The following is a 26,672-nucleotide window of genomic DNA, read 5'->3' on the forward strand; positions in this document are numbered from 1 at the left end:
GTTCAAAATTGTAAAACAGAACATTTAATAAAAATGATAATAAAAAAGGTCATCAAAGACAAAACGCAAAGCTGAAATGCACGAAAGGTTAAGCGTAGCGACCGTTTTCAACAGCTAAGTGGCAACAATAGTGTCCTTCAGCTATACTCTGCTAATTTATCACCCATGGGGGGAGGCAGTGTGGTGTAGTGGTTAGAGTGTTGGGCTAGGACCTGAGAGACGGCAGGGTTCAATTCCCCTCTGGGCTATGAAGGTGACTGGGAGAGATCCAGATACTTTTGAACTATAATTGCCATCATCCCTAACCACTGGCCTCGCTAACTAGGGATGATGGGAGTTGTGATCTAAAAACAGCTGGAGACCCAAGTTTGGGAAACATTGTTTTGGACAGGTCCGTATAGTTAAGGCTATGGTTTTCCCAGTAGTAATGTATGGAAGTGAGAGCTGGACCATAAAGAAGACTTGATCGCCGAAGAATTGATGCTTTTGAATTGTGGTGCTGGAGGAGACTCTTGAGAGTCCCATGGACTGCAAGAAGATCAAACCTATCCATCCTTAAAGAAATCAGCCCTGAGTGCTCACTAGAAGGACAGATCCTGAAGCTGAGGCTCCAGTACTTTGGCCACCTCATGAGAAGAGAAGACTCCCTGGAAAAGACCCTGATGTTGGGAAAGATGGAGGGCACAAGGAGAAGGGGACGACAGAGGATGAGATGGTTGGACAGTGTTCTCGAAGCTACTAACATGAGTCTGGCCATACTGCGAAAGGCAGTGGAGGATAGGGGTGCCTGGCGTGCTCTGGTCCATGGGGTCACGAAGAGTCGGACACGACTGAACAACAACTTCTCCAGGCCTACCTGAGGATGCAAGGACTGAATCTGTCACCTTCTGCATGCAAAGCAGCTGCTCTAAGCTGGTGGTGGCTTGAAGGCAAGAGAGGAGGCAGGGAGCCCAACAGTTGGGGGAGCCAGAGTCAACGAGAGGCAGAGATAACTCATCCTAGTTTTCTCCCCATCCTCCTCACTGCTAAATTCTACAAGGTGCAACACTGAGACTATGAAGAGAAGGGCTGGCGGGCTGGCTGAGAGGGCAGAGAGAGAGGTTGATGGGGCAGTGCCCCATTTGCCCTGATAAACCTGCCTCCCCAGGCAGATTCTCCAACATTTATCCAATGAAAATAGGGACATCTTCATTGATAAAGAACAACAACAACAGTTTTACTCTTATTATGCAGCTTCTAACAGACTTTTAAAAATAAGAAAACATTAAGCATTATTTTTTTTAAAAAGACTTCCTTATACAGGGCTATTTTCAGGTGGCTTGGGGGTCGGATATCTCCATACCCTCCAACATTTATCTGATGATAATGTACGCGGGTGGCCCTGTGGGTTAAACCACTGAGCCTAGGGCTTGCCGATCTGAAGGTTGGCGGTTCGAATCCCCGTGACAGGGTGAGCTCCCGTCGCTCGGTCCCTGCTCCTGCCAACCTAGCAGTTCAAAAGCACGGCAAAGTGCAAGTAGATAAATGGGTACCACTGCGGCGGGAAGGTAAACGGCGTTTCCGTGCGCTTGTCTGGTTCACCAGAAGCGGCTTAGTCATGCTGGCCACATGACCCAGAAGCTGGACGCCGGCTCCCTCAGCCAGTAAAGCAAGATGAGCGCCGCAACCCCAGAGTCATCCGCGACTGAACCTAAGGGTCAGGAGTCCCTTTACCTTTACTAAGGAAAAGCGGGACATTCTGGGATCAAATCAGAAACCGGAATGGCTTCTTTAAATAGGGACACTTAGAGGGTCTGCACTGGCTCCCCCGAACCCCGAGTTACTGCTCTGCCCCTTAACAACCATTAGAATCTGACCTGCAATTAGTAGGGTGTAGGCAACTTTGCAAATAGAGAACTCTAGGCACCTTGGTGCAGAATTTGGAATTATGTTGGAGGAGGCAGAGGAAGCAAGTAGGTGCTTGAAAATAGCGGCCAAGCCTTCTCCATTTCCTTAGAGATCTTTTGGCACTATTCCTGTGAACAGTGGGAGATGATGCCCCCTAGGTGACCTCTCCCCCCCCTTGCAGCTGCTTTCTGCAAGGCATTTAATCTAGCTATGCCCTGTCCCAGGAAAAGAATAACCCACTGTGCTATTTATACCCCAAAGCGTACATCTCGAACAGAAATAGCCCCCTGGGCGTCAGAACGCGCTCTCGAGCTTCAGGGCCCATTAGAAAATCTGCTGTCACCAGAAGCAGAAAACCTACGCCATCCACAACGTTACCTACCGGTAAATATGGCACAGGCAGGGATGAAGCAATGAAAACAACCACCACTCACCAGTCACCGATGTTCCCAGAATCACAAGGCCCCACAAGCTCAGTGTCAGGACACCTGCTTGGAATGCAGAAGGCATTTTCAATATATTTAGTTTGGCTTGCCACATCCGTTTTGCAAATTTGCTTGAAAATTTATCTTTATTTATTTTTTTAATGCTGCAATATACACATTTCTCTAAGCAATTTTGCCTAATAGGAACTTTTGCAAAGCAATTTCCCTTAATGTAAATGCCAGCGTGTTGTAGTGGTTAGAGTCATGTACTAGGATTAGGGTGACAGCCGGATTCAAATCCCCTCTTGGCCATGAAGCCCACTGGGTTGCCTTGGGCCAATCACAGCCTCTCAGCGTACCTTACAGGGTTGTGAGGAGGGTAAAATGAGACGAGAACCCACGCATGCCACCTTGAGCTCCATGGAGAAAAGGTGGGATATAAATGCAACAATATATTATAATGCACTTTTGCATGTCATTTCCACAATTATACGCACTTTTATGAACACTTTACCCTAGTATATGCATTTGTTTTGTACCCATTACTTGGCTGGGTAAGTGCCCTACAAAATCCGGAGGACAGGTGTGTTTCAGCTAGGATTAGGCGGGCTTGTACCTTTTCATGTGAACAGAACCTGATTTCTCTCCCATTGCTACATCCTGTTAAAAGGATGTTAGGCAGAGCAAAGGATGGGGGAAAGAACTTCCTCTCTCTGCCATATACCATAATACCCTGGAGAGCAGTGGCCCAACAGAGAAAGCCAGAACTGGGTCTGATTTGGTATCAAGCAGTTTCATACATAGAAGAAAACAATTACCGGCAACACCCCCATCCACCACCCGGAGCCTTAATGACCTGGCTAGCAGCTTGGCTGTGACAAGATGAACAGATGCCAAGCTTTGCTCTGTTCCATGCAGCCGTTACTATTAGCTGAGCTCCTGTTCCAAGATGCAAATGGAATGGTGATTCATAGACAGGGTGGGTGTTTTATCTGCAAATTTGCTCCCTGATCACAACAATCCAACGGAGGACAGGAACACAAGGCTATGTTTTGCTTTATATGGTGTCTTGCCGTATGTCCATCCAGCTCAGTATTTTCTACACTGGCAGCAGCTTTTCAGGGTCTCAGCCAAGCAGTGCCCCTTCCAGCCCTGCCTGGAGAGGGTGGGGATTGACCCTTAAAAATGAAGCAAGATTCCAGTCCTCATGGTTCTGAATCAAGGGCAATTTAATTGGAAACTGCAGGAGCTGCCTTTAGATACTGAGGAAGATCCGTTATTCCACCTAGGCCAGTATTGCACGCAACTGACTTGCAGCAGCTCTTGAAAAGTAGATGTTGTAGTAGTGTGGATTTAAAAGCTGATGTAGCCATTCATTTTGGAGTAAGACTGGGAAAGACCCGGGTTCAAATCTCCATTCAGCAGCAGCAGCAGCAGCAGCTCCTCACGTTACAATGGAGCGTTTTGAGCTCTCTCTTTGCCACCCGCCTGAACCCATCTTTACATTTCGACAACACAACACCAAGAGGCTAGAGGTGAAACCCAGTACCAGGGTATCATCTGTCACCATGGAAACAGTGGGCTCCTCCATCCCACAGTCATGGAAACACAAAGGTACATAGCAGGATGAGTGAGAAGGAAGATTCTCTGCAGGAATACTGTAAAAGGGTGGGGGGGGGAGGAAAAGGTCAAGCTGTTTGGATTTGGGGTATAACTTCTGGCCACTTCAAAATAAGCCAGGGACTTTGCTGTCTGAGAGCGATGAAAAGACATAGACACCAGTAGATGTTCAGTCTTGTTTTAATGGCACGCTCCTCCACCTGCCTCACTTTGTCCAAAGGTAGGACCATAGAATCGTAGAGTTAGAAGGGACCCCAAGAGTCATCTAGCCCAACCCCTGCAATGCAGGAATCTCAACTAAAGCATCCATGACAGATGGCCATCCAACCTCTGCTTGAAAACCTGCAATGAAGGCATGTCCGCAACCCCCTGAGGGAGACCGTCAAACAGCTCTTACTGTCTAGTCGGAATCTCCTTTCTGGTAACTTGAAGCCATTGGTTTGAGTCCTACCCCCTCCCCCCCCCCAGCAGGAAAAAAAACAAGCTTGCTCTATCTTCCATGAGACAGCCCTTCAGATATTGGAAGATGTCTATCATATCTCCTCTCAGTCTCCTCTCTTCCAGGGTAAACATACCCAGCTCCTTCAACCACTCCTCATAAGGCTTGGTTTCCAGACCCTTCATCATCTTTGTCATCATCCTCCTCTGCACACCTTCCAGCTTGTCAACATCCTTCTTAAAATTGTGGTGCCCAGAACTGGACACAGTATTCCAGGTGTAGTCTGACCAGAGCGGTACTATTCCTTCCCTTGATCCGCACACTAGACTTCTTCTGCTGATGCAGGCAAGAATAGCATTAGCTTTTTTAGCTGCTGCGTCACACAGTGGGCTCAGGTTAAGCCTGTGGTCCACTAAGGGCTGGCACCTCTTCAAGCCTTAAAACCTGGAAGTTGGGAGATTTGCCAGGTGAGCTCAAAAAGGGGGCAGGGATTTTTTTTCCCCCACCAAGGGCCATATTCACTTCTAGGTAACTTTCTGGGGACCACATGCCAGAACATAGCTGTCAACCTTTCCCTTTTTTGCGGGAAATTCCCTTATTATAGCATTGGGGAAACAGCAGGGAGGGTTGACAGCTATGTGCCAGGAGGTAAAAATGTGGGGAACAATCAGCATTACAAATCTCAGATATGCTTTCTTAGAATCTCTTGATCCACCCGCTCCTTTGAGACACCTGATTTAACGCATAGATTCAGAAACTGTAGGGGTTTGTTTGTTTTTAAAGCAACAAATAAGAGGGAGGCTGGAAACCACCACTACCCACAGAGCTGTGGCTTTTTAATATCGGAAAACTTTTATTTATTTATTTTCTCTTCCAAATGAGCACCAACACATATCGTAAATAGGTCAAACAAATGCTTAATTCCTTCTAATACTGAAGTACTATGTACAATTATACAAAGGACATGACGAGGTGAAGACCGACCCCCCCCAAAAAAAGAGGAAATAAAACCCCAAAAACAATTAAAAACATTTATTACTGAAGCAAAAAATAACAACCTGAAGAATATGCCGTACAATAAAAATAAAATACAAAACAAAAACCCAAGAAATATGTACACACAGTTTGTAAACACGAGGGCGTCAACACGACAGGCTGGTACTGGAAATATAGTTGCTTCATTTAAAGAAAGCATTAAGGTGCCCATTGTATCTTACCCATAATGCTATTCTGCTCACAGTTAAGTGTGCAGGGTTTTTTTTTTTAAATTTAAAGTTAAAAACCATTTGCTTTCTCCTTCTTCAACCGTTTTCCAGCATTCAACTTCCTTTTTCTTTTTTCTTTTTTTTTAAAAAAACATTCCTGAAAACCAACACACACACACACACACACAAATATTCCAGAACATTTCACTCTCCGGTTTTCTCTCAGACAGGTAAAGCATTTATTCAGCTACTCATCCATTTCTTTCGTCGTGAGTGACGCAAAGCTGGGGTGTTGTGTGTGTGGATTGAAATGATACTAAGAAATGTACATTTAATACATAATTATCTCAGTTCGAAAACACAAGACATACGCACAGGAATAAAAAAACAAACAAACCAATATGCGAACACGAGATTTCACCTGCTTGTTTTGTCATTTAAAATGTGTGTGCACCAGAAAGTTTTAAGGGAAGGGGCAGGGCGTGTCGAGAAATGAAACGCATGCTGCGTTGATCAAACAGTCATATTGCCAAAGCGCAATCCAATAATTTGTGCTGTTGGTCCACTTGGAGATTTATAGAGCAATCAAAACTGGGGGTAAAAGGAAAGACTTAACAGCGGCGAAAAAGAAATAAAGACCCATTAACGCCAAGAGATGTAAACATGTCGCCAGAATCTAGAACGGTGATGGCCAAACTTGGCCCTCCAGCTGTTTTGGGACTACAATTCCCATCATCCCTGACCACTGATGCTATTAGCTAGGGATGATGGGAGTTGTAGTCCCAAAACAGCTGGAGGGGCCTAAACGGATAGAATCAGAGGTTGCCACCTTTTCTTTCTGACCCCGCTCCTTTAAATGGCAGATAAATAGAGCCACTGAGATGTCACATGAGGGGAGGAAAAAGACCCCCCCCTTGCTAGTTCCTCGCCATGCTGATAAATTTTGCTCTGCCTGCAAACGTGTGTGTGTGTGTGTGTGTGTGAGGGTGCTGTTAAAAAAAGGTGGCAACCCTAGACAATATCTACTGCCGCACACCCCAAAAAACCTAAAACAGGAGTCCTGCTTACAATACAGAGACCAGTGGCTAAAGAACAGGACAGGAAGCAGCTTGTGCTGTTTGGAGATACTATTGTTTTTTTTAAAAAAGGACAATCTATGTGGCCAACTCACTTGCCTTGCTATGCTGCCTGCCGCTTGAAGCCTCATTCTAGACGACAGTTTCCATATTATTCGCCTTACAGAATTAGATGGTTCACCTGGTAAAACAGAGGTTTATGGAAATCTGGCAGCAGAGGTTCACGAGCTACTTCTTGCTGTGAACAGAGCACGGCCATTGGTAGTGACTCCGGAGGCAATGAACAAGCTCTGAAAATTGATTCTTTGGTCTGGTTCAGAGGAAGTCTCTACATACAGACAGACATACAGAGGTGGCCCAATACATTTGGTGGTGCCTAAGGCAAGAAAATCTAAATGGTACCTCCCTCCCGCCCCTCCACGGTAAACATATAACGAAATAAATAAATAACAGACAAGTTTTGATAAGAAATCATTCCTGCATCGTGCACCAGAACCTAGCTAATGCGTCCAGAGGGAAAGTCTGGGGCGGTGCGAGAAATTAAGACCCGGCGAGTCGAATGAAGGGGGTGCCTGTTGCACCTCTCTTGCAGTAGGGGAGGCACATGCTGAACACGGACTCATGCAGAGACACACAAGAGATTGGCTTCTCTGGGGCAGCGGAGAGGGTGGTTTCACTGGTTGTGGCTGCTCCCACTGATGGCAGGGATAGAGGGGAGAGAGATGTTGATGGACAAAAACTCCCTTCACCCCCAACATCACTAGCCGCGTCCGGAGAGCCATTGATGTCCCCTAGGCTGTCAATCAGGCTGAAGGGAACGACAAAGTAACTCACCCCTGTTTGGATAGAGAACTGCTCATGTTAGCCTACAATGCCAGAAAGGAGGAAAGAAAACAAGTGTCTTTCAAGAACTGTTCCCAGGTCCAGATGAGGGTCTCAGCTAGGACAAGGCCACATCTGCACCCAACATTTAAAAGCAGTTATAACATTTTAACATACCCCTCAAGTGTCCCGGGGGGAAAGGAATACCCTGTTTCTTATTGCAAGAGAACAGTGGCCATTTGGGTTGTTGTGATCTCGCGGCACGATTTCTCCCGCAAAATGTGTTTTTTTGGGGGGTTGCAATTTCACACGGTGCCCAAAGCATGTGCTGTGCGATTTTTGTTTCCCCCGCCCCAAAAAAAGCTCACAACTTTGCGGGTGTCGGGAATTTTACTTTTTGAAATACGGCAACCAATCCCTCTTCCCAGGGAACTGTAGCTCTGAGTGGGGAATAGGGGCCTCCTAACCGCTCTCAGTACCCATAACAAACTAAGGCTCCCACAATTCATTGGGGGAAGCCATCGCTGCCTAAAGTGGTACCATAGAGCTTTAAATGTATGGTGCAGATATGGCCTAAGGCCCAGGCCACGGGTTTGCAGTGGTTGAGGTGTTTCTGGGATGTCCCTTGACAAGAAGATCAGGCAGCTCAGAAACTAGAAAGCAGTCATAGAGTGGCTCAGGAACTCAGGAATCTACTTTAAGGAAGCAGACAGTCCCAATAAGTCTTGAGAGATTTCCCAAACCTAACACCCCGCCGTTATCAACCCTGGACACAAGAGACTAGGCACCCTGGTGCTATTTAAATCCAGAGGTGGGAACAGTCTTCCAAACGAGAACCTAAACTTCCTTGCTTCTAAGTATAGCTTCAGATGTAGGTACAATATAAATCACATCTCATCTGAAATCAATGAAATTCCAGCTTACGTTAATGGAGTTAGAATTATATCTTCAATCTCTTTCTTTTGACACTTCATTTGGCCCCGCCTTGACAAATATACGTGTGGGTTTGTTCCCGTTTTATCCTAACAACAAGGCTGGAAGATGGCCTTTCCTGAAGATATTCAGGGAGCTCTTTGACACCCGAGTGTCCCATTTGAAAACATGTTCCCCCGATTCAAATCTGAACGCCCCCAATTACTACATCGTACACACACGTTTTCCACACTTCTCTCTGGGGTGAGGGTGCTCCAAAGACGGAGACTTTGAGAAGACGAAAAGGCACAAGATTTAAAACTTCATGCAAAAGTTAGCAGCATAGCGTGCGGAATAAGCCATTGAACGGCGCCCGCTGAGATTACCAGGAGCAACCTATATACACTCAAATGGGAGTCCCAAGACAAGGAATTGTTTCAACATCTGTCTCTGTCTACATTCAAGAGTGTGAATTACCGCGCGTCCCTGAATTTATTTATATACTTAAAAAATGAATCCTTGCCTCCAGACGTTCCGATGGGCTTCTCATTAACCACGAAACTGGCTGTATTTTAGCTTCTTCCCTGGCCTGCATTCGTTAAGGTCTTGTTTGATTTGGGAACAACTCCCTGCTAACAAAACATCTGCATTATTTCCCTTTAAATAATAGTTTGCAAGACAGAGAGAGAATAAAAAGTTTTGAACAACTCAAAACTAACACGCAAAAGTGGGGGTTTTTGGGGGGGCGCCGGGGTGTAAAAGCACCACATATATATTATTTTTAAAAATTCAGCATTATTAACGTAAAAAGTACATATGCTACTGCCTTGTATGGTATGTAGATATTATAATCAGGGTGTTGTTTTTATATGATCCAGGGACCCATACAATTCCACCCAAGGGAAGAACAAAGTGGAATGGGCAAGTTGAGGAATAACCCTATCAAATTCTGCAAGTCAGAAGGATGTAATTCAAGATCTATTATTTCTATCAGCCAAGGGGAACTCACTATGAGACAGGGACAGTGTTTCCACCTACAACCTGTAGGATTCGGGGGGGGGGCGGGAATATCCATGGTTCTAGTCCTCATGATCAGGAGATAACTTCCAACTCTCATTGCTTAATGCTCGTTTTTAGTCTCCACCCCCGGAGGCAACGGCTGACCTCCGCAGTCTGCTACCCATCACGAAAAGATGGTGTCTATCAACTAACTTGGGGACAAAAAATATATATATAACCAAGTTCTTTGGTCATGCTGTAAAGAAAGAGAGAAATCAAATTTCCAAAAGCCATTGATTCAGAACACAGTGTTTTTGAGCAAAAACTAAAAAATAACTTGGGGGGGGGGCATCCGGATGCTGATGGGCTTCCAACTCCCAGCGTCCAGCATGGCCAATGGTGAGGGACAATGGAGCCCAACAACGTCCAAGAAGGCTGCAGGTTCCCCACAAGTAGTTTAGGACATCTACTCTTTCCCTTCCATTACCAAACACAAAATGCTGTCACATGAGTCTGTATTCTAATAGCAAGTGATGAGTGATTTAGCAGCAAAATCTAGCAAACGTTAAGAAGCACTTGAGGTTAGTATGTTTTAGCGGAGCAGGAAGACTGAAACTAGATCTCAGAAGGGACAGACCAAAAGGTGCTCTCGATATCAAATGGTTTTTAAGAGAGGAGCATGGGCTGCAGCCGCACTTAAGAAGGATGGGGTGTCCTGCCAGGTAAACAACAGGCGCTTGTAGTGGGACAGACTTGGATACTGAGAGACTGGACTTCCCAGGTCCAAGCTGGGTATTGCACTGTTATTAGGACTAGCATGTAAACAGGTTGTGTGGGGGTGTCTCAAGGTTCCTGCATATCCATTCATCTGCAAAGGATCTCGCCCCACAGACAAATCCGTGCCCTGAAACGCAGGCATTTTTGCTACAAAGAATGATTACGAGGGTGCTTCTCTTGCACAATTAGAGCCAATTAATCAGCAAGCATCAGTGATTGAAGCTCATTCCCTCACCCCAAATGTTCTCTTTGTTTATCACTCTCAAGCGGGCATTTCCCCCCCACTGCTGCTATCCTGAGTTTCTGCCGCAGAAAAAGGAATCCCAACAGGAGGCCACGTAAACCTCCAGAACTAAACAAGCGGTTCCAAAGAGCCTGGGGGAGGCATTTTAAGAGTGGGGGGTGTGTGTTCTCAACGCCTGCCCTGACCAAAACTAAAACAAAAACCCACACCATGGGCTATAGATCTCTTTCTGGCCAGCAGATTGCGACAGATTTGCAGTGCAGATTAACCTACATGAGAAGATTTCCACCAATAAAGCAAGGGGGGGCGAATGAGAAAAAAGAGAGAGGCAGCAAGTGGGGGGGGGGAGGATGGAAAGGAATTCATTTAGATGTGTACAAATTCAGCCTGACTTCACTTGTCAAGACACCGGAGTGCTTTGGTGCAGAATGCAAATTCACAGTGTCATTGGCAATGCATTGAAATGCAAAAAATGGCTCTCCCCTTGCGCCCCCCCCAAAAAAAACTCCTTAACTTGACCAGAGGGAAGCCTGGAAGCAAAACAGGAGTGATTCAAAAGAGGGCTACCCCTCTGCCATGCACAACCCTGGCCCTACATAGTACATTGGCAAGTCATATTCCACACACACCCTGCAAAATCTTAACATACAGTTAACATGTTTAGCCAGATCCAATGGAGACGGCAATTTCTTCTAATATAGTGGGTAGAGAGAGGCAGACAAGGATTCTCACGAGCCTTGCATTGGGAAACTGAGGCCCGGCTGCTTTCTGATGGCCACTGAACCTTGGCGCAACATCAGGAGTAAGACAGCATCACCCCTTCCCAACTGGGAAGGGCAATTTTGGCAGTAGCCCCAGATTTGGGCAGGCTAAAATGGCCCGCCGTCGTTTGTGAACTCTCCCCTCTTCTATATAGAGCCGTTCCTCTATGTCTCGCACCGAGTAGAGAGCACTACTTAACAGAGTTGGTGTAAACTGTGGCCCTCCATATGCTACTAGACTACAACTCCTATCATCCTTGACCCTTGGGCCATGCTGGCCGCTGGGAGCTGGAGTCCAACGACACCTGGGGAGGCTGCAGGGTTCTCCACCCTGAGGTTTTTAAGAGTCCTCTACTTCTTCCCGAGCTGCCTCTTTTCAAAACACTCACAAAAAAGGCCCCCACTGCTGAACCAGAACTTAACACACACTTAGGCTCTGAAACATTTGTGACTGCCCGAGTTCACCACCCCGTTGTGTTTTTGTTCTTTTTAAGAGTCACACTTAACAGCACAAGCGCAGGTCGTCAAACTTATCATCTGCAGAACCAATCCAGGCTTGTTTCCATCATCCTAGTGAGACCAGTCAGGCCCCCCCCCCCCCAATCAAGCAGTCAGGAGGCTGCAAAACTGCCAGCAATTTTGTTAAGGATATAGATCACCACACCTCCTGGTTTGGCCCCATCTGCTCCCCCGCCCACCTCAAATGTATTCGCTCCATCCAGTTTTGAAGCAGGACACGCTTCCTGCGCTTGAAGTGTCAACCTCGTGGGAAGCAGTTTCCGATCTCCCGACATCAGCACCGCAGTGTTTTTTTGGGGGGGCTTGCTCACTGGGGAACAGGAGACCAGGGAGGGCTAGGCAGAAGCAGAGGGTGCGATCCCGGGACCTGCGTTTTACACCCCCACCTCCTCTCAAATCAAACATTAGTACGAAAAAGACAAAAATCCAGAGAAACAAGCAAACAAACAAACGAGGAAAACAGACCAGTCTGGGGATGCCACTAGCGACAAGTTTTTAGGCTACAGTCTTTGAGATGCAGAGAGGATAAAGCCATGAGGTATATATATATATATATTTTCTGCGGTCCACAAGTTTCAAGCCATGGTTGACCAGGATTTTTTTTTTCAAAGGCCAAGCGGGGAAAGGGGTAGGGGGCGATGCAACTCTCCTGCCCGCCCGCCCGACGTCTGAAGACCCAGCACTCCTTCCCTCGTGCCGGGACCCTTGGGTTAAAAAACACACACACACACACACACCACCCCCAAAACCAACCTTCAGTTTGTACTGAGACAATGTCACTTAGGAAATGGTTTTGAGGGGCACCGAGTTCGAGTCCTCCTTATATCTATATGCACCCCCAATGGCAGAACACAGAGGAGTAAGGGAGCTGGGCAGGGGAGTGGAGGAGGAGGAGGAAGGGGACCAGAAGTCACCTCACAAAAGAGAGACAAAAGCAAAGAGAGACAGGAGTTATCGAGGCCGGTCACCGCCAACGATGGCAGGAAGGGTTCTGTGAGGAAGTATCTCAACATGACGACGACGATGACAAGCCCCCAAACGCATGGAACCAAACGGTTGTCAGTCACTCGCTCATATATATGTATGTGGGGTTTTTCGGGAGATAAAATGTTTGGTAGGATGACGAGCTCCCTCTCTCTCTCGCCCGTGCGCGGCACGCGTCTCCTCGCCATTCAATCCCAGCCGTTGTCCTTGATCATGTGAGCTAATTCGATGATGTATTTGCCTTCCTTATACTTCTGACTGCTTTCGAACGCGTGTTCCTGGAAAGCGAAAGAGACAGGGTCAAAACGAGGAAAAGATGGGGAGGCTAAGTTCCTCCTGGGTCTCAGTCCAGGGGCTGCGATGTCCGGAAACTGAACCTGAGTACCTTATACTGTGCTACTGAGCTATAGCTCTTCACTAAGGAATCTGGAGAGCACCAGGTAAGGGAAGGAGGTTGGGTGGGATCAGGAGATTTCCCACTCCCCCCTTGCATTACTGTGGTAACTTGTGATCATCACCTGACAGTACGGCTCCAGTGTGAAATGGACAGTCACCACAAACAGTAGCTCAGCTTCTCTTAAAACCCAGCTGAAGTGTGTACAAGTTATGGGCCCCTTCTAAACATTGTGTATTAGCAGACGTTTGGAAGGAAACTTACAGAGGCTCACTCCCCCACCCACCCCTTTTTTTTCTTTTTCGGTTCCTGAACTGCCCAACTGTGTTTTGGAAACATAATCCGATTGTTCAAAGGACTGAGGGTTTTAGCGTCCGGCTGGCTTGAACTCCCAAGGTCCCTTTTGCAACAGGATCAAGTTCACCGATTTATCCCAGAGGCTGAAATGTTGCTAACTCCAGCCTTGCTGAGGAAGAGCGCACCTCTCTCGGGTCTTTTGCACAGCTGAAAGCCAGAGTACGCCGCCAAAAGGATCAGCTAGCTGGTATTCAGAAAGAGGCCTTGTCCCAGGAGTCAGAAGATGTGCTTTGTGCAGAATCAGAACGTTGGTGCATCTAGCTCAGTGCTGCCTACACTGGCCGGCAGCAGCTCTCCCCTAGGTTTCAGGCAAGGAGGGGACATTCCCAGCCCTATCTGGAGATGCCAGGGAATGAACTTTCCTGCATACAAAGCAAGGGCTTTGCCACTGAGCTACAGCTCGTCCTCTAAAAATAAAAGGAGATTCTGGCTATCATGGTTTTGAACGAAGGGGACAAGGTTTTCAGAAAAACAACAACAGGACACACTCACATATTTCCAGCCCAGCGTGGTTTTGCAGTTTTCACAGTAAATGTCGGCAACTGCATGCAGCCCCGTTAGCAAAACCCGTTCTTCCGCAGGGCCGCAGCCCACATTAACTCTGCAAATAATAATAATAATAATAATAATAATAAATTTTTATTTATTCCCCACCCTTCCCCGCCAAACCGGGCTCAGGGCGGCTAACACCAATAAAATCACAACAAAAACATAAAACAGTTCATTAAAATACCAATTAAAATACAATTTAAAACTAAATCTAAACTTCAGCCTCATTTTTAAGTAGCCCACCAATCACCCCAAAAGAACGAAACATCAGGGTTAAACTGAAACCAACCCAAAGGCCAGGTGGAACAGCTCCGTCTTGCAGGCCCTGCGGAAAGATGCCAAATCCCGCAGGGCCCTGGTCTCTTGTGCCAGACTGTTCCACCAAGTCGGGGCCAGTACTGAGAAGGCCCTGGCCCTAGTTGAAGCCAACCTAGCATCCTTGTGGCTTGGGACCTCCAACAAATTATTATTTGAGGACCTTAAGGTCCTACCTGGGACATACCAGGAGAGGCGGTCCCTTAGGTACGAGGGTCCTAAATGGGGGATGGGGTCAGGGGGGGGGAGAGAGAGAGGGTAAAGAGAAGTTTTGATTTGCAGATCCAGGTCCGTTTCACTGCAGCAGCTGTGCTCCTCACTAAGCGCACATCTGTTCTTACATGCATAAATCAGTATCATGACACTTCAAGCAGTTGTGGCTTGTTAACTGAAATGGGCAGGGATGGGGGAACCCGTGGCTCTCTATAGACATCGCTGGACTCAAACTCCCATCAGCCTCAGCCAGCATAGACCAGCGCAAAGGGATGATGGGAGTTGTATTCCAGCAACATCCGGAGGGCGGCAGGCTCCACCTCTCCCTTTCTGACGGCAACAGTGACAATGGAGTGGGGGGGGGGGATGGACGGACGGACCCAGACACTTACACTGAATTGAAGAGATAGGCCCGGCCTTGGCTTCCTTGAAAAGACTGTAAGGCAAAATAAAAATAGTGTTTGTAATGATGAAAGTCACACCCTGTCAATAACCCCCCCCCCCCCCAAAAAACCCAGTCCCTGATGAATTATGAGCAGTGATCTCAGTTGCAGCGGCACCATTTTGCACCTGGGTGGGAGAGCATCCTTTATTCTGCCCTTTTCACCCAGAAGAGGCTGGTGGCGATTAATCCGCTTCCATCCTTGTGGATCCTCTCTGCAAAGCAAAACAACAACAACACCCCAAACTCTACAGCCTGTTATGGGTTGGTGGTGGACCCCGGCAAATCCCTGACCTCACCAGCCTCTGGAGGAGTTATGGGGAGAAAGAAAAAGACCCAGAAGTGTCTGTTCAAGGCGGCGTGGATTCTTGCAGTCTGTAGGTCAGAAAAGTAACAGTGTAGGAAGAGATGTTTAAGAGGATGATGAGAGATCAGTGCAAGTTAAGGGGGGGTAGAGGATAGAGGGAGAGAGAGAGAGAAGCTCAGATTCTTATTTTAAGAGAGAAAAATGGGCTTTATTGACCCTGGGTGGTAGCATCTAGATTACAAAAGAAAGAGAGGCTTGCAGTATTTTCCAGACTTTGGAACATAGTTAATTGGCATAACAAACCCCAGACCTTCTGATCCCAGGGTCCTATGTTGACATACCAAATGCCAGATCTCCAGATTGCAGGATTCCCCCCCCCCCACTTCAGTCAGAGGTTTATGGCACCTCTGACTGGGTGTCCTCAAGTGACATTAGCAACCAGCTCTCCTCTGGCCTCACCCCCCCCTCCAAACACACAGATGTACCAGACACCTTTTGATTGGTCCTCTGATGGATGGCTCAATCACATGAATTGGCCCACCCACAAGAAGAACAAACAGACTCTACCTCCATTTAAAGGGCTACCCCACCCCACCCCACCCCATCTCCCCATCTGAGTTTTGCAGAGTGCAACACAGACCGTTTCCCCTCCCTTCCAACCTCTCGGGATGTTTGCAAAACACACACACACACACACACACACACACACACACACAAAACACCATTTGGTTTGAATTAAATATATGGAAAGGAAACTTTTCCATCTCATGCAAAGGTTTCAAAGAGTCACACGCCCTTTGTGAAAAACAGAGAAAACAGAAAGCCAGACTATGGAAAACAAAACAAAAACCGTGTGTGTGTGTGTGTTCCCCATCCCAGCTCAAAGAAAAAGGTAGGGTTGGTTTTTGAGTTTCTCATCAAAAAGAGCCAAGAATAGTTCCTGCACTGCTAACTGTAAGGCAGACACTCTCATCTTCCAACAGAACAATTGCTTTCTTCAAAGTCTAATGAAAGATACACCAGCATATTACTTCTGCCTCGCAGCAACCAAAGTTTCTGGTCCACAGACATTCCTGTTACCCTGCCTGCCCAGACACAATTTCTAATAAACTAGGGATGGGTGAGCTGTTTCATTGCCAAGGGGGGGGGGGAGAAAGAAAAAGAAAAAAACTACTCTCTGATTTGAAGAAGAAACCTTGACTGCCTGATCACCTAGAGGAAAACTCTGACTCGCCACAGGAGACTAAGCATAAATCACCTCCGCCAGAACTGCGAGGCTGAGCTAACTAGCGCAAAACAGGAACTGTTTAGCCACCCAGATGCACAAGATAGGTATGAATTAATCTGATAGCTACTGACCCCAGTCTTTCAACCAAATCCACCTGATTTCATGGCTGCTTAACACAAGTTCTTTGCCCGGGTCTCTGCGCTAGAGACATTAGGAATCGTAAACAAGGGACGGCAAGAATAATTCATTCTCTCTCACACACACACTCTCTGCAGGGTTTTCATCCGGCTTAAAAAAAATAAAAAATCTTTGATTAGCCCCAGAGAAGGACCCAATTACCATAGAAACACTTAGCAGATTTCAGATCCGAAAGGTCAACGCCGAAGCTGTTGATCCCCCTCAGGTCAGATGGAATGATTCAGATCTATTTTTAATCAGCATTCGCAGCTCCCACACCCACTCCATTTCCCTTCCGGCCCACCAGTTCAGAAATCTCCACCAGAGGCTTAAAAAATTAAATAAACGAATCACCTCACCCACACCCCAAAGAAACAGGCCACAAGATACCTCTGGAGCGTGCAAGGGGGCGGACAGTGGGGTATGGACTTTAAATTAGTTGAGGGGGGGGGGAGGCCAAACCACAGAGTGAGAAGGAGCCGTAACTGAGTGGTAGGACATCTGCTCGAAATGCAGAAGGCCCCAATGGCATCTCCAGGTAGGGGCTGGGAAAATACTCCCTTACGTGAAATCCTGGAGGACCGTGGACAATACTGAGCTATATGGGCCATTGGTCCGACTCTGTATACGGCAGCTTTCGGTGGGGATAGGTAATCAAGAGGAAAGGACGCGGGTGGCGCCGTGGGTTAAACCACCGTGCTGCTTGGGCTTGCCGATCGAAAGGTTGGCGGTTCGAATCCCCACAACGGGGTGAGCTCCCGTTGCTCGGTCCCTGCTCCTGCCAACCTAGCAGTTCAAAAGCACGTCAAAGTGCAAGTAGATAAATAGGTACCACTCTGGCGGGAAGGCAAACCGTGTTTCCATGCGCTGCTCTGGTTTCGCCAGAAGCGGCTTAGTCATGCTGGCCACATGACCCGGAAGCTGTACGCCAGCTCCCTCAGCCAGTAATGTGAGATGAGCGCCACAACCCCAGGGTTGGACACGACTGGACCTAATGATCAGGGGTCCCTTTACCTTTACCTACTTTAAATAAAGCTGCTCTGGTTCGCCAGAAGCGGCTTAATCATGCTGGCCACATGACCCGGAAGCTGTACGCCGGCTCCCTCGGCCAGTAAAGCGAGATGAGCGCCGCAACCCCAGTCATTCGCGACTGGGCTTAATTGTCAGGGGTCCCTTTACCCTTTATCTTTAATCAAGAGGAAAGGTAACTTTGTCCCCCCCCCCAAATTATGATTAACACACATTGTTATAGGGGTGGACTTTGGTAATCTTTCGTAGTATGGATCCCTGTGCAAGGCCCAAATCTGCTACTCCTACATGGGTCTTCTCAATTTTGTGCCCCCTCGGCTGGGCACCCTTTGGGGGGGGACAGCCCTAAAATGGGCACTGCATTAGTATATAAATATGTGCACCCCCCATAGGCTGCCCCATATAAGTTCCTCTGCCCCTCGTGAATCCTGGGCTCCCTCTGGATATCCCTCTGCCTGATACAGAGCTAATTAATACACCTGGAGCCAATCAGAAGCCGCGTCAGACGTTCGGGTTCTAAAGATCGTTCACAAACCAGAACACTCACTTCCGGGTTTGCGGCGTTCAGGAGCCAGCACGTCTGACTCGCAAGGCGTTCGGGATCCAAGGTATGACTGTATGTGCTTTTCAAGGTGTTCATACTTAAGAAGAGTTTGGATTTGATATCCCGCTTTATCACTACCCGAAGGAGTCTCAAAGCGGCTAACAATCTCCTTTCCCTTCCTCCCCCACAACAAACACTCTGTGAGGTGAGTGGGGCTGAGAGACTTCAAAGAAGTGTGACTAGCCCAAGGTCACCCAGCAGCTGCATGTGGAGGAGCGGAGACGCGAACCAGATTACAAGTCTACCGCTCTTAACCACTACACCACACTGGGTCTCATACTAATTCTGCTGGACTCAGTTTTTGCCCAGATTTGTCTTCCTGGGTGTCAAGAGAGGGACTGATTTGATGGAGGGGGGAGATATCCCTGGAGGTGGTGGCAGTTGCGGTACTTGCTCAACCGTCTTAATGCAACCGCTGTACGACGTAAACATGCAGGCACCCATAATGCAATGTGGCGATAATAACGCCGCTTTCTTTTACATACCTGTTGGGAAGACTGCGGTGTTAATATTCACGAGGAACATTGAACATCCGGAGCTCTATATAAATGCTAATTCTTTTTACATAATACTACCCTTACAAACAAAAGAATCCTCCTTCTGAAAGATCAGAAAACAGGAGAACGGCAATTTATTCCCTCAAGACTGACAGGTTGTGGAGGAACCCAAACCCAACAAGTTAAATCATCCAGATTTACTACTGGGGGGGGGAGAAATAATTTAAGGAAGTAGACTGCCATGGCCCAATAAAAAGCCCAGAGGATTCGCGGCCCTGACATGAATTATGAGATGATAAACGTGATCTGTGTGGTTTCTATCTGAAACATTAATCAGAAAATGAACGGATACGAGGGTGAAAGTAAAGCATGAGTCAGAAGCGTGACGCAGCGTCTACAAAGGCTAATGCAATTCTAGGCAGCGTCAATAACAAACAAACAAAACAAAAAAGTGAAGTGACCAAATAATGAGAAGTACAGTAATGGCAATGTTTTGCTCTGCTTTGATCAGTACTTACCTAGAGTACTCCGGCCAATACAAGGCACAGCAGGTTATCGGAAAGAAATGGAATGTTCCCCGCGGCCAGGAGATAAATATGGCGAGGGGGGTTGGAGACCAAGCCGTGTTTTGGAAAGGCAGAAGATGTTTAGCCTGGAGGCAGGAACAGGAAGAATAACCTGCTAGTTCAGGCTAAACCGGTTCAGCGTCATGATCTCACAGCGGCCAAGCAGATGCTTATGGGAAGCCTGAAAGCAGGAACTGAGAGCAACACTTCTGGTTCCCAGTATACTGTCTCCGACTGAGGGCAGGATTAGGGGAAGGGGCAAAGAGATGTAGAGCAATGTAGAGCAATGGTCCTCCAACTTCTCCCTCTACCTCGGACCATTTGAAAATTGCTGAGGGTCTTGGTGGACCAGTTAATGGAATGCCCTCCTATCAGATGTCAAGGAGATAAATAACTATACAACTTTTAGAAGACATCTGAAGGCAGCCCTGTATTGGGAAGTTTTTAATATTTGATATTTTATTATGTGCTGGAAGCCAGAGGGGCGGGGTATAAATTTTATTATTATTATTATTATTATTATTATTATTATTATTATTATTATTATTATTATTCCTTTCGTAGGAATTCTAACGTGCTGTGCCAGGAGCTATATGGTTTGTTTTTAATTGTATTTTTACAGGCAGGTAAAACACAAACCACCTGAATGTGTCTCGGTCACAGAAAGGATTGAATGACTCAATCAGAATTTCTTGCTTCCCCGCAAAGGAGTCCAACTGGAAAGTGCTCAGAGGATGGAGCTATGGATCACACAGAGATCCACCAGGCACCCTCCTCTGCAGCCAATCTCAGGCCACGCCACACAGTTTGCGTTTTACTGTCCTGGTTTTTTTGTTTTGTTTTTTGCTTTGATTTTCCTCCAGGAGGTTTGCAGCTGTGCCCAGAAAAGGATTCTTAAAAGGGAAGAGGATTTATGGGGGGTGGGGGGAATTACTGAAAGGGCAGCTCAAAGCCCTACAGACGTCTCCAAGAGAGCAGTCTGAGTACTTGGACTGGGAGAGCCCATCTGAAGAGAAGAAGAAGAAAAGGAGGTGTGAGAAGGCCGGCAAAGCATTCCCTACATATTTTCATAATCAAGCACATCACTGTTGGGTTATTTCTTCTTGTTGTTTTAAAAAAGAGACAGATGGAGGCCTCCAAGTCAGAAAAAGCAAACTATTGTTAGGACGGCATGCATGTGTTTGAGAGAGCTGCAATGTGTCACCAAAAAATGCCAAATTTCCCTCATTTAGGGCAGGGTTGGGTGGAATCACAGGTTGGGGGGCCAGATGTGGCCCCCAGGCCTGCCTCTCTCTGGCCCTTGGAACTCTCTTGAGGACACACCCTCTCTTTCCCCAGGCCACGCCCTTCACATCCTAGGTGAGGGTGTTCGGGCTTAGCTGAAAGGTGTTTTGGATCTCTGATTGTGCCCCTTGCTTGCCAGGACGGAGGACAGGCAGAGGGGCATGTATGAGTGGGTGCAGAAATTACCTTTGTCTCTCCACCCACCTTCGCCTCTGGCTCCGCCTACCACGTGGCCCTCGGAAGGCTGCTTAGAAGAGAATGTGGCCCTCTAAATGCAGAACTGGTTATCCGTCATGGGCTGACTGGATGCAGAGGAACCAGCTGGGAAACCCCCAACGGATGAAAGCTCAGAGCCCAGGAAGTGGTGGTGGGATGATGACGAGAGGTCAGAGGGAGAAGAGGGAGCGGCCTGGGAGGAGGAGATACTGGAAGATGACGAGGCAACGGGGTTTAGTGAGCAGGAAGAAGCTGTGGCAGAGAGCAGTCCAGAATCAGGGGCAGAAGTGGAGGCTGGAGAGGAGCCGGGGGGGGGGGGGAGAGAAGAGGCCAAAATCAAGGAATCTTCCCCTGATCTTCCTCCTCCCTGTTCTCCCAGAACACGCAGAGAAATGAAAAGAGCAGAGGAGAGGTGGGTTGCCTGCAGACACAGTCTCCGATTGCTTGGGGGAAAGGAGGGGATTTATGCAGCTGTGGGAAGACGGGAAATTTCAGTTCTTGCAACTGCCTCATTGGGGGCAAGACCTACCAGGAATCACTTCTGGGATCACCAGGCTTGCACTGTTTTGGTGTAGTCAAATGAAGAGTTGATTTTGCCAACACTGGTGTTGACTCCGGTTCCTGACATTATACCACCATTGTGTGCCCCGGGGGCATGAGCAGAAGGATCCCTTAAACTGCTAATGCCAACCTTTGGGTAGACTGCTGGCTTCCTGGGCTCAATGAGCTGGGCACTTTATAAGCAGAATGGGGGCCAGCTGCAGGGATTTTTGCAGGGGGGGGGGATATTGGGCAAGTGAGATCCCCACCACCGCCCTTCCCCAGACCCATTCGCTTGCATTTTCTTTCTCTGGGCCCGCTCCACAGGGAGAGCACAAGAAGGAGGAAGCAGAGGTTGGCGGGGCAGACCCCTCTTCACCCAGATGGATCAGCCCCCCCCCCCCGACAGCAGTGGGGCATGGGCTTTAGCAGGAGCCTGACAATGAACACCCCTGGCGCCAGCTCTGAGGATAAAGCAAGAAGAAAGCGAGTCTCCTGAAATTCCACGCTACAGACAAAAACAGCCAATGCATGGCTCAAAGGAAGGGGACTTAATCTTGTGCAGCTACAGCCACGCCAAAGTGCCCCAAACTGAGCTGCCTCACCAGCACCTGTTTTCCTTTTCATATGTGACAACCCAAGTTTCTAGGTCTCATTGTGGGAGAAAGACCATATAACACCGGCCCTGAGAGACCTACATTGGCTCCCGGCACGTTTCTGAGCACCATTTAATGTCTTGGTGCTGACCTTTAAAGCCCTAAACGGCCTCAGCCTGGTATACCTGAAGGAGCGTCTCCACCCCCATCGTTCAGCCCGGACACTGAGGTCCAGCTCCAAGGAGGGCCTTCTGGCGGTTCCCTCCCTGCGAGAAGTGAGGTTACAGGAAACCGGGCAGAGGGCCTTCTCGGTGGTGGCGCCTGCCCTGTGGAATGGCCCTCCCATCAGATGTCAAGGAAATAAACAACTAAGTGGTACCTCTGGTTGCGAATGAGATCCGTTCCAGAGGTCCGGCTGCATCCCGAGGAATTCACAACCAGAGGATCGTTTCTGCGCATGCACGGTTGAAACCTGGTAAAATACTTCCGGGTTTGCCAGGTTCACATTCCAAAGTTTACGTATCCAGAGGGATATGTAAACGGAGATACGACTGTATCTGACTTTAAGAAGACATCTGAAGGCAGCCCTGTTTAGGGAAATTTTGAATGTTTTGATGTTTTATTCTGCTTTTAATCTGTTGGGAGCCGCTAAGAGTGGCTGGGGAAATGCAGCCGGATGGACAGGGTATAAAAATATTATTATTACTACTACTACTACAAGAAGAAGAGTTTGGATTTGATATCCCGCTTTATCACTACCCGAAGGAGTCTCAAAGTGGCTAACATTCTCCTTTCCCTTCTTCCTCCCCCACAACAAACACTCTGTGAGGTGAGTGGGGCTGAGAGACTTCAAAGAAGTGTGACTAGCCCAAGGTCACCCAGCAGCTGCATGTGGAGGAGCGGGGAAGCGAACCCGGTTCCCCAGATTATGAGTCTACCGCTCTTAACCATTACACCACACTGGCAGCAGGTAGCAGGATGGTTCAGTGAGTAAAGAGGATGTATACATTCTGCATAATGCCCCCCACCGGACTCTGCTCTGTGGCTTTGTTTTGAGCCAGTGCAAAGGCCGGGAGGCTCTGGGTTCTAAAAACCCACTGGGCAGGGCAAAGGTGCAGTTGGCTGCTGCCAGACCCACTGACCACACCCACGACGTTAAGACATTTGTGAACGCAAGTGGGATACAAGAACCCACAGAAAGAAACCAAGCCGCATCTGCCCGTCGCCACTCTGCTTTCGCTTAAACCTCCTAAGAACTTTCTTGGCCAGACTACAAAGCCACCACGCGGATCTTCTTACAGATGAGATACAATGCAGCTGAAACAAAACCCTTTCACCCTCACACCTGCCAAAGACGGCCGGGGGGGGGGGGGCGGACACAGACCAAACCACCCAATGAGAAAGCAAAAAATGGGTTTCCATACGCTCACTTCCCCGGAATGGATTTAAGGTGATCGATGTGCCTCCCCAAAATAGAATCTGCTGATTAAGGACCACGTTTTCCTTTGGAAAGCAACACATCTATGTGCCAAAACGTTTCTGAGAGAGAGAGAGAGAGAGAGAGAGAGAGAGAGAGAGAGAGAGAGATTTGGCGGAGGGCAAGAGAAAGGGTCCTGGTGCCCTTGTTTTTCAATTTGACCCTTTTACATGGCTTTGTACGTTTTGTGGTATTTAATGCATTGTGACTTTCCATTATTTTCACTGATTGTAGTTCAGCAATTCTTTGTTGTAATTCTTAAGTGTAAAACAGTTTAATTATTATTTGCTGACATTTAATTTTACGGTTTGCTATTGCATTTCAACGGATTACACATTATTCAATATGTTGTTCATTTTAAAGTAATGTTTTTATTGTGACTTTTGTGTATGGGGTCAGATAATGTTATTAGGTGCGTGATTTGTCTCTCTGTTTTGTTGTTTCTTCCGTTTGTAAACTGCCTTGTGTATGGTATAATATAGAGAGGTGGGATACAAATTAAAAGTGGAAACGGAAAAAGTGAAAGGAAAAGGGTCGGGGGTTTCCAGACCAAGGGCCAAATATGGGCCCTTTGCCCCTCTCCACCTGGCCCTCGGGACTCTCCCCAGGCCACACACACCCTCCTCCAGCCTCACTCCTTGCACACTCTCCTTGCATGTTTTTGCCTGGCAGAAATGTGTTCTCGGACTCCGATAATGCCTCTTGCTTAGCTGCATGGAGGGCTGAGAGTGGTTACAGAAATCAGCCTCCTGTTCAAAGGCAAAATGCTAATTCATTGATCCACCCTCTTTTTCCTCTGGTCCTGCCCACCAACAGTATGTGGTCCTTGGAAGGTTGGTCAGATGAAAAGCTGTGCCCTCCTCTGACCCACAGCCAGCCTCTCTGGGCAGCCAAGGAGACTCCTCAAGAAGCCTGCAGTTGGCACAGAGCTCAAGGCAGGTTCCCAAGAATGGTCCTTTCCACGCAGCTTTGCAGGCCAATAAACTTATCCCAGCCTGGCCTGCCCCGCAGGCTTGTTGGCAGGATAAAACTAGCGGTGGCGGAAACCTACACAGAGGAAGGGAGATAGATAGGGGATAAATAAATGCACGACATTTTATAGCAAGCCTATCCAGTTATCTGAAAAGTCAAGGAGGCAGATGAGGAATGCCTTCTCCGAAGGAGCGCAGAAGAGGCAAACTACACCAGCGCTTTAGTACAGGAGTCTCCAACTAAGCTTCAGGAAGAACTTTCTGACAGCAAGAGCTGTTTGACAGTGGCACGGTCTCCCTCGGAAGGTTGTGCGCTCTCTCAATGTTGGAAGTGTAAACGGATGGATGGTACCTTTTATCATATGTGGTGGACATGCCCAAAGGTAAAGGACTTCTGGGGAAAAATTTACAATGAACTTAAAAAAGTGTTGAAAAACACATTTGTTAAGAAACCAGAGGCCTTTCTGTTGGGTATAACTAACCAGGAGATTCCCAACAAAGACAGAACATTTTTTATGTATGCCACAAAAGCTGCTAGGATTTTAATTGCTAAGAGATGGAAAATTGATGAGCTACCAACAGTCGAAGAATGGCAAATGAAAATGATTGATTATATGGAACTCGCAGAACTGACCGCGAAACGCCGAGACCAGAGGGAAGAGAAGGTGCAAGAAGATTGGAAGAAATTTAAAGACTATTTGAAAAAACGTGAAAAGATAGAGATCTGAATTGAAATCAGTTGATATAATAGCCGATAGCAATAAAATGTTAGTTTAAAATAGGATATAAGAAGGTAGAATTGTATTTAAGGATATTTTTGGGTTTAGAATGAATTAATAAATATAAGATAATAGATAAGAAGTATGAATAGTTGTTAAAGAAGAATTTAAAGCTGTTACAAAGTTACTACAGTATATTCGAAATGAACACAGAAGAGGGGATGTGAGGAAGTCCACTAAATAAGAGTTGAATAAGTTAAGAATAATTATTGTTTCAGTTTTTGTTGTAGTTTTGTATTTTTCTTTCTTTTTTCTCTTTGTGTTTTGTTGCTTTGTTTTTGTATTTTTGTATGGTGTATGTTTGCAGTATTTGTTTTTCTCATGTTTTTATTCTAAAACTTAATAAATTCCTTTATAAAAAAAAAGGAAGGTTGTGAGCTCTCCTTCCTTGGAGGTTCTTAACATTGTATGGCCATTTGCCATCGCTGCTTTACCCGAGAGTCCTGCATTGCAAGGGGGGGCTGGACTAGATGAGCCTCGGGGTCCCTCCCAACTCTACAATTCTATGATTCTACAGGAATAGGGATTGAGAGGCAGTGTGGTGCAGTGGTTAAGGTTTCAGACTAGGAGGGCAGGAAAGAGGCCACCGTTCGCACATCTCCATTCGGCCATGAAGCTTGCTGGGTGACCTTGGGCCAGGCACTTCCAGCGTTGCCTACCTCGCAGGGTTATTAGTGAGGATTAGTGAGTGCCTTTGGAGGAGGGGAATGCAACACGACTCCATAAAACCTGGTGGCCGTCTTGTTGCGGCTTCTCGACCTAAAGCTTTCCACACGGGTCCTTATTATCGAAGGCAACGAGGCGTTCCAAAATCCCCATCATAAGAGACGCCCGGTCCACACAGGAACATCGCAGAAGACCAAGCCCAAGGCTGACTCAGCCCAGAATCCCAGGGCCAACCCCGATGCCTCTGGGAAGCCCACAAGCAGGACGGACAGGCAACTGCCCCTTCTCCCCCGCTCGCAAGCCCTGGGGTCCGGCGCTCCCAAGGCGTACCTTGGAAATGAGTTCGTCGTGGTTTGCCAGGTGGGCTCGGCAGTGGATGCAGCTGTAGGTTCTGTGGCACGAAGGCAGGTAAGCTTGGAACGTCTTGGACCGTGTCATCTTCACCATTGGAGCCACGGAGCGCTGGGTGAACTCGGGGGTGGCCCACGAGGCGCTCCCACAAGACGGGTCGCAGGGGAAACACTGGAACACGCAGGTGAAGGCCGTGGCTTGGCAGGGGGCGGGTGTGGGGCGGGCTCCACACGCTGGCGAGGGCTTCGGGGGAAGAGAACCTGGCGCAGGGGCCGGTCGACCACCTGCTCGGACCTGCGGAAGGCAGAAGAAGAAAGAACGAGGAAGTGAAACAAAGGGTTTAAACAGATAAAAAGCCGCAGAGGCAGACAGACACCTGAAATTTCTCGGGTTCCAGTTCTGAAGGAGCAACCCTGATACTTTTCCAAGCATAAAGTTGAATTC

At 47.6% G+C, this 26,672-nt stretch overlaps 1 protein-coding gene across 1 annotated transcript in view; it reads right to left on the reverse strand.

The window, feature by feature from the left end:
- Positions 1-12,241: 12,241 nt before the first annotated feature.
- YPEL2 (yippee like 2) overlaps positions 12,242-26,672 on the reverse strand; it is a 70,277-nt gene continuing 55,846 nt past the window's right edge. Inside the window, exons 3-6 of the mRNA XM_033172583.1 lie at positions 26,208-26,522; positions 14,891-14,934; positions 13,914-14,022; positions 12,242-12,948 (exon numbers count right to left, since the gene is read on the reverse strand). Coding sequence (XP_033028474.1) covers positions 12,859-12,948; positions 13,914-14,022; positions 14,891-14,934; positions 26,208-26,522 — 558 coding nt within the window. The 3' untranslated portion in view covers positions 12,242-12,858. The remainder of the gene's footprint in view (positions 12,949-13,913; positions 14,023-14,890; positions 14,935-26,207; positions 26,523-26,672) is intronic.

Source organism: Lacerta agilis, chromosome 15 (genome assembly GCF_009819535.1).
Source record: "Lacerta agilis isolate rLacAgi1 chromosome 15, rLacAgi1.pri, whole genome shotgun sequence".
Classification (NCBI taxonomy): domain Eukaryota; kingdom Metazoa; phylum Chordata; class Lepidosauria; order Squamata; family Lacertidae; genus Lacerta; species Lacerta agilis.